This window comes from Ostrea edulis, chromosome 10, assembly GCF_947568905.1.
Source record: "Ostrea edulis chromosome 10, xbOstEdul1.1, whole genome shotgun sequence".
NCBI classification, from domain to species: domain Eukaryota; kingdom Metazoa; phylum Mollusca; class Bivalvia; order Ostreida; family Ostreidae; genus Ostrea; species Ostrea edulis.
The window spans coordinates 37,948,776-37,962,793 of NC_079173.1; the positions used below are offsets into that span (position 1 = coordinate 37,948,776).

The 14,018-nt window shown below is 36.8% G+C and overlaps 1 protein-coding gene across 4 annotated transcripts in view; it reads left to right on the forward strand.

Moving 5' to 3' along the window:
- The first annotated feature begins 6,020 nt into the window (after positions 1-6,020).
- The window catches only part of LOC125666003 (RNA-binding motif, single-stranded-interacting protein 3-like), a 100,857-nt gene continuing 92,859 nt past the window's right edge, over positions 6,021-14,018 (forward strand). For 3 of the 4 annotated variants that reach the window (XM_048899068.2, XM_048899067.2, XM_056151242.1), the window contains exons 1-2: positions 6,096-6,229; positions 12,608-12,787. In XM_048899068.2, coding sequence (XP_048755025.1) covers positions 6,134-6,229; positions 12,608-12,787 — 276 coding nt within the window. In that variant the 5' untranslated portion in view covers positions 6,096-6,133. Of the gene's footprint in view, positions 6,230-12,607; positions 12,788-14,018 lie in introns of all 4 variants that reach the window. The other variant, XM_048899066.2, reaches the window with a different exon arrangement.

Here is a 14,018-nt window from a genome sequence, read left to right on the forward strand (position 1 = left end):
ATCATCATAGACAGTTGCTTCTTCAACAAAAATGGAAAACATAAATATTCCTATCTAGTGATCAGTCATCCAAAAAATTACTTTGTTAAACACCACTCTGATTTTATGCACAAGTACTTTGAAGTTGAAATAAGAAATATGCTGGAGTTCCTCATTGACAATACATGTACATGTATCTTCATATGATATTTGGTGATCAGGTTTTTCAACAGCCTGTTGGAATTCCCATGGGCAGGAATTGTGTTCCTTTCTTATCTGACCTGTTTTTATATTCATATGAAGCAGAATTTACGTGAGAAGAAAAAATATCTTGCTGTGACCTTAAATGCGACATTTAGATATATCGACGACGTATTATCTATTACCAATAATAACTTTCATACATGAAAGGTGAAGATAACGAACAGTGATCAATCTCATAACTCCTATAAGCAATAAAAAAACAGAGTTCCTAGAAGGAGTAAGCATCCCCTGTCGACCGGTCACACCCGCCGTGAGCCCTATATCTTGATCAGGTAAACGGAATTATCCGTAGTCAAAATCAGTGAGCCAAGAACAGCCTAACAATCGGCATAAAACATGTCAGATAGCATTTGACCCAATGATAGATTGTATTGGCAAACTAGATCGTTATAACGAATGAACGATCATAGAATTTGCGAAATACTGACAGGGGTCCGTGTTTGCCCAGCTCAGAATTTCGTATTGCTTATAGGAGTTTTGAGATTGATCACTGTTCGTTATCCTCACCTTGATATGTTTATCTTTGTAATGACTGTAATGAAAAACAAAAGTCTGTAAACCCGCGACCTACGTTAAATGATAATACCATACATGTATAACCTGTCAACCATATAGATCAGTTGATTGTAAAAGTAGTGTTAGGTATAGGGATCCGAGTTAAAAAGGTCCTCAGTAACCCTTGCTTGTCGTGAGAGGCGACTAAATGGGGCGGTCCTTCGGATGAGACAGCAAAAACCGAGGCCCCATGTCACAGCTGGTGTAGCACGATATTAAAGATCGATCCCTTGCATAGGCCTGAAGTTTGCATCCCTTCACCGACAATGGTGACGTCTCCATATTAGTGAAAAATTGTCGAGAGGTACGTTAAACAATTTATAACCAACCAACCATCAACTTTCATTCACCATGAACAACATATTTATTTCAATATTGACAAATTTCCCGAATTGACATTCAAATGGTATATGTTTTAGCCACGATTGCATACCAATATAGCGATAAATAAATACCCAAGAATGTAGTGAGGATTAATATTGGCTTGTTTGTCGATTATATTAAATCTATATCTGTTTATAAAATTGCTACAAACAGACTTCAAACTTTCTCACTCTAAGTTGCACATGACGTCACAGAAAATGGCGCAAAATATCGAGAGTGAATATGCATAATGCAAGATTGAATTTCGTTTAACTAAAAAAAAAAAGTATTTAATTTTTAAATCATTTAATAACTTTTAAAGTGATGACTTATAAACGATGCTGATTGGTTGAAAAATTCGTTTGATTTCTCTGTCAAAATTTCGTTCGGAGTTCATCTGCACTAAGCACACGGGATTACTTTTCTCTGGAATGCGTCTTCCCCGTTCTAATTTTAGCGCTATTTATAGAACGGGATTTTCCACACAAGCATTATATATAACGAAATGCATTTGTTTCATTTTTGTTTTTCATTGCTATCAAAAATAAACACAACTAAAGATATGAATAAAATACAAATTAATTTAAAGAAACAACATACATAGGCGATGACGTGGCAGAATAGTCAATATTTGATGACGTTGACCACTTACTGGTAGAAGTAGACAGATTACACGAGTTCCCGGTATGAATCGTCTGCTTTACGAGATCGATAACATGACGGAGCAAGTGGCGACTTCTGATCTGGTAAATATCAATGAAATTGAACTGCGTTATATGGGGCTCAGTCAACGAGTGCGTTTTGAACATTTTCCTCGATATTGAAATGTAGCCGAGTTGCATTCCACCGTTCCAACGACACAACCAGTGTTCAACGTCTCCTCCAACACGATGCAGCATAAATCCAGTCACCGCTTGTTATCTTCCTGTATATTTAATTCAGCTTTTAACCATTGCACCTTTAATTTGGCGTATAATCCATTTAAATCTGCACAGTAACTGTTCCTGCCCTGAACGCACAGCCATGCCGTTTTGTTTTTGTTTTCATTCTTGCCTATATGTATTCCTACGCGCCATTTCAGAAACGTTAATTCAAGCTTTTTGATGGGAGAAACTGTTTGTTTTTCTATCTTAAAAACATAATTAAATGATAAGAAATGAAACTTATAATTCTTTGTTTGATGCATGTATCAAACGAAACATTGGACGGAAAACTACGCGCATTGATGTAGTTTTCCGTCCAATGTTTCGTTTGATACATGCATCAAACAAAGAATTATAAGTTTCATTTCTTAATACATCCAAAGTCAATTCTGGCACACAAAGAATTAATTTTGATAAAGATATTGTAACATATGTGATATGTCATTTTAAAGTCCTATCAAGAGTCATTCTTACAATGAAGCATCGAACTAGATCTATCAGCGACATAAATTGTTCATTTACAAGATGATATAACATCGTTTCATTCTTCCATTTCATAAAAAAAAAATCTCATTTCATAAGGAAATTCCCAATTTAAACACCAGTATAACAGGCATTTATAATTGCTTAAAAAAGTGTTCCAATATTTGATTCTTTCCTTTATTTGGCAACTGCAGCAAATTATTGAAAATTATAAATGTAAGTACTTTCAGTACTTTGATTTTCTTGGTTGTAATGCTTCAGTAACCTGGAATTAATCAAGTTGATCACGACCATTTGATGTCGAATGTTTTCATAGACATATATGTAGAATAATGAATTTCGTTGATTTTCATCGTCATGTGATCTCCACATTTCCATTTTCTCATGTAGATCCGCCAAACTCCCCGTCGAGGCCTCATTACGTCACCTACGATAGACCTCTCCTATGTGACGCACCACAATATACAGATTTGTATATTGTGAGTCCGCGATTATCACGCAGACAAATTACACTAAAGAAGTAGTTCGCAGTTAAAAGTCTGAAGATATTAATATTAAAAGCATTAATATAAAAGTATGGATTTTATTTTAAACATAAAATGATCAAAAGATCATTAAAAAGTAGGGAGACTCTGTTCAAATTATTGTGTAAAGTAATGAATTTGATGTTTACGTTCTTGTTTTGAAAGTTGGTTACGTTTGACGTTATGTTTTTTCGTCATTCTACAGTGACGTCACAGTATACGCGGCGTACGAAATCGCTATCCCATAATGCCTAAGTGGAAGAGTTTGGTTTGTGAGCAAACGAAACGAACTCTGGTGGAAGTTTGGTAGATCCGCCACGACACTTCGAAAAAAAAAGAAGGGTATTGTGACGTCAAAACGTAGACCGTGGCGTCACGGATCTGTCTTGTCGCGGTAAATTTTACATTTGTTATGGTCTACGTAGTGTAGGGAATGACAAGATTAAAACCACGATGTACCGATTGAAGACTAGGACGAAAATGAGGTAATCTATGTAAGTTTGTAATGAGATATTGCATGTGACTGTTGCGAGATCTCCGCCATTTTTTTCTCTTTTTTTTTTTGAGGGACTTGGGGGGGGGGGGGGGGGGGGTTGAATATATATTTTTATATTAATGATAGGATATGATATTCTTTCTTTTTTCAGGCAACTAAGTTCACTTGCCCAAACTTAAGATTTCTTTTTTCAGGCAACTATTATTCGGGTTCACTTGCCCAAACTTAGGATTTCAGGCAACTATTATTCGGGTTCACTTGCCCAAACTTAGGATTTCTTTTTTCAGGCAACTATTATTCGGGTTCACTTGCCCAAACTTAGGATTTATCATTTACCACTCAGTGTCTGAGATTCCCCAGGTAAGGAAAGTGGAAATCATGCTAGTTTAATTGCTGTACAGTATGTAGACCCATTGCTATAAAGTACCTGTCTGTTCTCATCCTTCGTTACAAATTGTTTTCTTAAAAATGCCATGGTCAATTACCACCAAAATTGCTATGATAATTGATTGGAACATCTCTCAGGAGAACAGAAACTGAGAAAGTAGGCCTAAGTGCATCTTCACAAGTCAAGGGTTATTGATTCGTTACCTCGCACTGCGACTTGTGAAGATGGCCTAAGTGCAGTGTCGTGATGCGTGGCCCATGGGATAGTAGGATGGCTGGGTTAGTGAAAATACATTAAATGTTGAAAAATCTTCTCTTCTCTAGGCAATTCCATGGTGATCAGAAAGGTCTCTACCATTAAATTGTGAAATGTGTCCCCTGGGTCAGTCTCCAAGCTCCAGATGGCAGGGCTATATTGAGGATCATATTATGAATAACATATTGCAGGTATTTATATCTGTAAGTCTTCTTTAACAAACATCAGAACTGGGTATGTAGTGATTATCATAATATGAATATGGAGATGAGTCCTCTAATTCATAACTCCTAGCTGGGTTATTGGCTCTGGTTCCAGGGTGAGGCTCTATACTGTGTAGCGGTCAGCCGGGTTCGATTGCCAGTCGCCAGATAGCTCAGTTGGTAGAACACCTGACTAGAGATTCAGGGGTCGGGTTTGAATCCCAGTCTGGTCCGTTGCATTTTCTCCCTGTTACATTTGCAGGGCTTGAAACTAACTTTTTATGTCACCAGTCCAGTCCAGTCCACCAGAATTTTCCAGACATAATTAAACATATTTCGTTAATGTTATTAAAATGAAATATGTAATTTAACTCATTTACAATATGCCTTAGACCATATTGTAATACTTATATGTGAGATTTATATTTACTAATCAGGTTTGCCTGATATCTACAGAGGAATGCCAAATGCTCGTTTAAGATTCACAAGTATACAAGTATTTTCCAGAATGACGTTTTAGAAAATTGACCAGTCCCATCGGACTGACTAAAACAAATATCAGTCAGTCCGCCAGACTTTTAACCAGTCACGGACTGACGGGCAAACGTCAGTCAGTCCACCAGACTTTTAACCAGTTACGGACTGACGGGCATATATGTTAATTTCGAGCCCTGATTTGGTGCTGTAGACCAGCCCTTGGAACTGACAGGTGAAAATGTCTGCCAGGGGATTAAGAACCTAGGTTAATGTCTTCAGGTGTGAAGACATTTTTAAGGAGGGAGGAGTTTAGCGGTCAGCCGGGTTCAATCACTGGTGTCTAGATAGCTCAGTTGGTAGAGCATCTGACTAGAGATTCAGGGGGCCCGGATTCGAATCCCAGTCTGGTCCGTTGCATTTTCTCTCTTCCTGTTACAACTGTAAACAACTTTTATTATGTGTTAGAAATTTTTACGAGAGCCTCGATCATCATCAGGAATATTTCTCACAGTGTTTAAGATTAGCTTTGTGATGAAAATTGGTTGCCATGAACCAGTTCATAACTGGAAAATCACGAAAAAAAGTGTGATCGATTAAAAGTGGGTTTACAGTGGCTCAAAAACTGAAAATGTATTGCATCTTTTAGAAATGCTCTTTATTCCTGAACATCAAGGCCATGCATTGCACAAAGGTTGCTTATGAACAGACAATGTGTCATGATCCTGCATGAACCAAGGTGAAGGTCAGTATGTGAAAGATTTTTCAACTTGTTTCTGAATCGTTTTCTGTATACCATTTGATGATGCATATATATATATGCTATTGATAATTTACAAATAAAGTAATTATTGTTTATATTAGTTCATACTCGGGGAACAAAGATTACAAAAGACCAGAATTGGAAGAATTTTATCCTTTTTAATCATATAAAAGCCATGCAGTTCCAGAGTTACTGATCATGTGGTACCCGGATGGCTGTTAAGGCCCATAGGCCTCTTATTTAAACATATAGGGATAAAGGTATATTCTCCGTACCTAAATTCCTGTAACACAGATAAATTATACCCAAATTTCAAGGTCAAAAAGCCATGAAGATTAAATTCTTACCACAGATAATGAGAACTTGTATAATGTGGAGATTATGCAATGTGTTAGAGAGTACATCTTCTCCCTATATACAGGGTTCTTGTATTAGTGGAGTGGTGGGAAGGATGTGAACAAACATGCCTGGATTCACGGGAACAGGAGAGACACTACAACAGCAGGTGCCCCCAAACAAAGAAGACCACAGGGCAGGGCATGATCAGGTCTGCAACAAGGTATGTCATATAAAGCATTTAAATGTTTGTCTTATCAAAGTTTTTGTTCATTTGTTTCAAACTATAACTCTCATGGAGTTCTATCTGAAAATACCGATGTCTTAAAAAATGAATATGGGGTCTATTACATGTATAAACTTTTGATATTTACTACATCAGTTTGCCATATCGTTAAAATTTTAGGGTCTATATCTATTATAAGTATGTTCTCATCATATATGGGTCATATTAATAAATATTGCATGTAGATGAGGGTTACATTGAAAATTTTCACCCCAAGAAAACCCTTGTCAACTGAGGCATAGCCGAGGTTGACAATGGTTTTTCGAGGGGTGAAAATTTTCAATGTTACCCTCAACTATCTGCAATATTTGTTTTATCATACTGAATGTTATATAAACAATAAAGCAGAAAAACTTGCATCTGTTGTCATTTGATCAATCACTGTCATGAGATATTTCGTATATCGATGCGGGTATTCGCATTTATTACAAACGATCAAACAACATCTAACAATCTACGGCGAACCGTATGCGGGTAAATTTGACGCATATGTGATAATTTTTGTAATGTCACCCGTTGTCAAGTACTATTACCCGTTCCTAGATACTATCACCCTGGACCGCATGCTTTCTGTTCTCAGAGGGTAACATATCATGTTTTTTCAATTGCTTCTGGACCAATCAGATTCAAGTATTTTACTTGAAAATATAATAATAAAGTTTGGTACAGTGTGTAACTGTCCATCTGTCAGCACCTTGTGGGCCATATAGAAACAGTACTTATAAGGCTAGGATCACCAAACTTGATATATATGTTCTCAGTAATTGGTGGTAGCTCAGTGGTAGAGCGTTCGCTTCGTAAGCGGGAGGTTGTGAGTTGGAGCCTCGTGGTTGCGTCAAACTTAAGACATAGGGAGTGAGTGCTCCTTCGCCAAACACTCGGCATTTAGAAGTGAGAATCACGGGTCTTTCGAATATGAATCACCTTAAAAATGGAGGTCCTGTGTCATGCAGGTGTTAACATGCTAAAGAACCCTCCCTCACTGCTATAGCCCTGAGCGCTAAGCATAGGTCTGAATTTGTGGTGTGTCACCGTAGGGCTGAAACGATTCACCGAAATATCGATACTGTTCAATATCAACGCTTAATTCAATGTTTTAATTAAATATTTTGAGAACCCTTTGCTTGACAAATATCAAACTTGGTACACTAGTACATCCTAAGGAGTAGTTGACCCCTATTGATTTTGAGATCACATGGTCAAAGGTCAAGGTTCAAACTGGACATAGGAAGATACTCTCCACTCAATACAGACTGTACTGGAAACCAACATACAATGTATATTCTTTTTTACTTCCGTAAATTCGACAACTCTGGTTTTAATGACTATCATAAAGTTTGTGTGCATTTTGTTGTATAATTTTAATTAAAAGTGTTGGCAAGCATAAAGATTGAGGCAATATTTGTCATTTTGTTTTTTAAAAAGTGATATTTGTCACTCAACAGAAAATCATGACAATTCTCAAAACATTGATATTATTTGTATTACTTGCGGTATACAGGCTTGTGCTAATAGGTACAACCATAGACCCTTTAATGCATCAATAAAATGTTCATTATTTATCTGTGTCTATGGAATATCTTTCTGTGATAAGAGAACTTACCCCTCTCTGAGAGAGAGTGTAAGGGAGTGTAAGTGAGAGAGAGACTACATGTAGACTTAATTTAATGTCCTGATTTTCTACTAAAACATTTAGTCTGATTGCACTTTTACGCTTTATTAATGCATTTATATATATTTATTTCACATCGTGAGGGGATGCTCTGGTCTTCTTCTTTCATTGATTACCACTTCATCACTGAACAGAACTGGACAAGCTTTGCTGCATAAGCATTATTCTTGTTAAAGAATGGATCAATGGAAAGTTGATGCATATAAATTTAAATCTAAAGTTCATTTGTTTTTTTGATTGGTAAAAACTATAGACAATTTCAGTATATGCAATTTTCATGAATTTTGTGACTGACCTTTGATGCAGTTAGGTTGTTTATCAGTGTCGTCTTAAGACCTTTAATTTGTATTACGATAAATAGATGTTGTATATAGATACCAAGATCGCTAAAGTATCTAGGAATTAGGTTATATACTTGTGTTTAAAAATCCCACCCAGGTATGATCAGGTGTATTACAGTTACTGAATGATGAACAGGTACTTGATTGCAATTGGCTGCAGGTCCACAGCTGATGCATATTAGTAGGATCTCCAGTGGTTTGTGATGATTAATATTCAACGGCTTGTGTGTTTCCATGGAAGATTCATTTTAGCACATGTTAACAACAGCAACAAGAACCCCCTCCAGTTTTATTTACGTTACTATTTGGCCTTCAAAGCCGCATAACATTCTGTAGGTACATCACCATCAACATTTTATAAACAGACTGTAAAATTGACATCACAAACGGTGTAGGAAAACATAGTGGTAATAATTAGAATTTACAGTGATGGGTGATATCCACTGGATAAAGGAGTAAACATGTGATAATAGGTATGTATGTGTGTGTGTGTGTGTCTATATATATATAGATATATATATATATATATATATATATATATATATTCCATGGAAATGTCACAGGTCCTTGGAGATGACCTTAGAAATATATATATATATATATATATATATATATATATATATATATATATATATATATATATCTCTCTCTCTAAGGTCATCTCCAAGGACCTGTGACATTGACACCTATATATCTATATATCTATATATATATATATCTATATATATATATATATGCAGTTTTCTAAATTAACCATAGACCGATAGATCTAGTCTAAGTCAAATGACACCGATCTATGCCAATTGTGATTGAGATAGACCAAATTGTCTATTCCAATTTTCTAGCAATAGAGTTATCCCAAAAGTTGACGACTGATAAATGTTATGAGGAAAAAAGGACATTATTATGGAAATGGAAAACAAATATGCTTTTTTATGTACATTAGAAGTGAATAACAATGTTTTAAATTTGTGTTATTATTTTTTTCAATGTTGCGGTCTATGCCAATTCGATGAGGTCTATGTCATCTTGTTTTGAACACTGTACAAAGTAAAGATCTTCAGGTTAATGATTGGCATTTAACAATTTTAGTTTACCGTCTGTCTGTTTGTCTGGACCTTGTAGGCAAAATGCCAAATGAACTGTAAGCTCCAGGATCTTATAACTTAGTACATTTCATCATCATGATGGGAGGAAGATGTCTATTGTTTCTCAAGGTCAGGTCAAAGGTCAAGGCCATAGTATCAGTTAATAGGAAAACTTTGAAGGCAAAATACAGACCAAACGTTTTGGGCTAGGACTATCAAACTTGGTACACATACTCCTCATGCCAAGTGTAGGACACATTTTGTTTTTCAAGGTCAAAGATTAAGGTCGTAGTATCACTTGGTAGAAAAGCATTGTAAGCAGGATACAGACCAACCTGTAAGGTTCAGGATCTTACCACTAGGTACATTTGATCACCATGATAAGAAAAAGATGGCTATTGTTTCTCAAGGTCAGAGGTTAAAGGTCAAGGTAGTAGTATCACTTAGTAGGAAAACCTTGTAGGCAGGATACAGATTGAATTATTTAGGCTAGGACCGTCAAACTTGGTACACATAATCCTCATGCCAAGTGGAGGACACCTTTTGTTCTTCAAGGTCAAAGGTGAAGTTTGTAGTATCACTTAGTAGGAAATCTTGTGGACAGGATACAGACCAAATCCTTTGGGCTAGGACTGTCAAACTTGGTAAACATTGTACTTTATGCCAAGCAGAGGATGCCTATTGTTTCTCAAGTTCAAAGTCATAGTATCACCTAAGAGAAAAACCATGTTTTTGTTATGGATACAGATATTGCCCTGAAATTTAGTGAAAAGCTCCCATGGGGATTCGGGTTAAAATAAGTCCCCAGTATCCCCTTGCTTGTCGTAAGAGGCGACTAAATGGGGCGGTCCTTCGGATGAGACCGCAAAAACTGAGGTTCTGTGTCACAGCAGGTGTGGCACAATAAAGATCCCTCCCTGCTCAATGGCCATAAGCACCAAGCATAAGCCTAGATTTTACAGCCCTTCACCAGCAATGGTGACGTCTCCATATGAGCGAAATATTCTTGAGAGGGACGTTAAACAATATTCAATTAATCAATCAATCAATCCTCTCAGAGGAATATAAGTTTAGTTTGCATTTCAGCTGGATTGGCAACATGACCTACTTTATGAATAAAAGTAGGTCAACAAATTTTCCAGATTATTTTCTTGTGATGAATACAGGTATTGCCCTAACATTTTGTTACAACAGAGAAATACATATACGGTTCACACTTCAACTTGATTGGTGCACCATGACCTACTTTAGGGCTAAAAGTAGGTCAAATATTTTTTTAAAATTTTTTTCCTCATGGTTACAGACATTGCACTAACAGGCGTATGTTGTGCCATTGGTGGTACTCTTGTTTTTACACTTTTTTGCCAACTCGGATTATAGAAACAGAAAACGCTACTTAAATGCTTTGATACAAGTAGATGCAAGTATTATTATACCCCATGCAATGAAGTTGCAGAGGGTATAATGTTTATAACTGTCTGTCTGTTCCTAGTCAGTGCAACTCCTCTGAGACCACTAAACAGAATTTTGTGAAACTTTGTAGTTAATAAGAACATACTGTTTAGATGTGCATATTCCCAGGAAATTTTGATTCAATAATTTTTATGGGAGTTATGCCCCTTTTAAACTTAGAATTTCGAGCCCATCTGTCCTTTTTTTGTCAGCGCAACTCCTATGAGACTGCTCAACAGAATTTCGTGAAATTTTGTAGTTAATAAGGACAAACTGTAGGTGTGCATATTCCCAGGAAATTCTGATTCATTAAGTTTTCTGGGAGTTATGCCCCATTTGAACTTGAATTTTAAGCCTGTCTGTCCTGTTCTTGCAGTAATGTACAGCATTAATATTCATTGTGAGGCATTGTCAAGCAATGTTGGAGCATGGGGTATGTGAGCTTGCTCACTTTTGCTCTAGCTCTTTCATCTTTATAGAAAATGCCATGCTTAACAGGGTTTGAAACTAACTTGAAACCTTTGGTAGCCGTGTGGGCTACTGACTGAACCTTGCAATTTCAGAGGCCCACATCAAAATTTAGTTGCCCACAAATTAGAATGTTTATCATTTAGAAAACCATAGTGTATTTTCATGTTTAGTTTCTACGACGTGCAACTGGCAACAAACAATCGGGACCCTGTGGCATTTGATGGCATTACAGAAAAGAGTATCATGGTGCATATGATAAAACAAAAAGACAACAAAAATTCTTGGAATCATGGAAGATCAACTGACCACGACATTACACCACATGCCCCATGCATGCGGCGAGCATGTTTTCTAGCCTTTTCCCTGAAGATTAATTTACAATACGAATAAGTCAAACCCACTTCCGCCTTTTCTAGCCACGGTCTGTTAGTTTTTCATGATTCCAAGAACTTCTGTTGTCTTTTTGTCATTTCGTAATCGCTGTGATACTCTTTTCTGTCGGTATTTTTTTGCTTCTCGGGTTCACTGACCCCATTTATAAATCACCACATTGTCAGTATTTCAGAATCACTTGGATGCTTTGCAGAGAAGTGCTTATAAAAGAATTGTGAAGCGCTTTGCAGATCACAAACTTTTTCTAAAAAAAAAAAAATTTAATGATCAGACAAAATTAGAAAACAACTATTTCGTAAATTTTCTAATCGCCATGTGGGCAACTTGAACCATAATTTTAATTCGCCCAATTGGAAATTTAATCGCAAATGGCAAGTGGGTGACTGTTAATTTCAAACCCTGCTTAAATACTGTGATACAAGTGAATATTAACAGTAAAGAAAATACTGCCTAAATACTGCTTGAATGCAATATAATTATCTGAACACAAAATGTAGCTTAATTACTGTAAGACAAATATATACTAATAATCACTATCGAAAATGCTGTTTGAATGTACTGCACTGTTATATGAAGTAGGTATTGGTGAATGTGACAATGCATATAATGAAGGGACATAGTTTCTGGTGGCAGATAGCTCATTCATGGGGTGTCTTCTGCTGGCTTACTCTAGTGAAATTAATGAATTTGTTTTAATCACCTATTTATTCATAATTGCACTGCTTATGTTCATGTTGCCAGTAAATATATTTTGTTGTGTATAGTTAATTTGACAAAGCATTGGATTAAAGTATGAATTTCTTTAACTATAGCATCAGTTGTAGGTATAATTTTACCGATGACATCATTCCCCCTTGTGTACCCCATAATGTGAGCCTGTATATGAATTTTCATACAGGGTAAGCTGTTCTCAAGTCCATCGAGTAATGCCTTTGTGTCCCATTCCTCGAGACGTGTCATGTATTCTACTGAGGAGTTTGTGTCTGAAGATCTGGTGAGCCACTCCTACGGGGGGACGCCGGGTGTGCCAGCTGTCCAGCCCCACCCTGCAGCGTATGGCAGCTACTCACAGAATATGGTAAAGAATTCCTAGCTTTACAATGGGTCTGCAAATCTTTAATATGCAAAAAAAAATTTCTGTAAATGATCTGGTACATCAGTTCCTGGCTTGGTAATAATTCATGCATTTTGAAATTTTAAAACCCCTAAAATCAAGGATTATGGGGGCATATATTATGTTTTCTTTTATGCTCCTGAGATAAATAGTTGGAGAGCATATTGTATTATTCCCGTCTTTCTGTCTGTCCATCTTGTTTTGGCATATGCTGCAGCTTTAACCTTGGTCATAGCTCGAACTCTACAAAATACAACCATACATGCCATCTCATTCAAAAGACTCGGAGCTTTTAAGTTTTAATGCTGAGTGTTTAGTGAAAAATTGAAGGTGTGACAGGAAGGGAGGTGTTGCAGTGGAGCAGACCGGGATCTGAGACCTGGGGCTACTGAATCTCTTAGCTTCTTTACCAACTGAGATACATCTGGCCACTGGTGATCTGACTTGTCTGACTGCCACATTCCTCCTTCCTTATGTGTCATCATACCTTGAAGACATCATCTCAGGCATTTCTGCCTACTGGTTCCAGGGGCTGGTCAGGGCATGAAATGTAGAAAATGCAATGGACCAGAACGGGAATTGAACCTGGGCCCCTGAATCCCTAGTCAACCAGGGATGTGTGATTACCATCGCCCAACTCCAGGGGCTACACAGGCAAATGTGCCTCACGTGAATTGTAAAGATTGCAGGCAAGCAAAAATTTGCATGTTTGGCTAGTAAATCTTAAACAAAAGTAAACACATTATTCGTTGTACCACTGTCAATATTACGTTAATTACACAGGTAGGTAGGTAGCTATTATTAAGGTGTCCGTTGATTTGTTTCCCATGGATTTGTTTCCATTACGTGTTTTCATAGGATTAAAATAACAGTGGGGTATAATCAATCTTTGACAGCTTGTAAAAATGACCTCACAAAAAAGGAAAATTTAGTCATTGGACACAAAATGCAAATTAGTAAAGTGCAATAGAAAAGAATTTGAAGTCAAAATCTAAATTGACAAAAGGGATTTTGATTATTACCTCAGTACTTTCAAACAGCTTGCTGCTATCGAAGTGCATTAAAAATAGTTTTTTCAAGGCTGGATTTACATCACATTAAAATCATCCTGTGGGGATCTGGGTTAGAATAGGTTCTCAGTACCCCTTGCTTGTCGTAGAAGGCGACTAAATTGGGTGGTCCTTCGGATGAGACC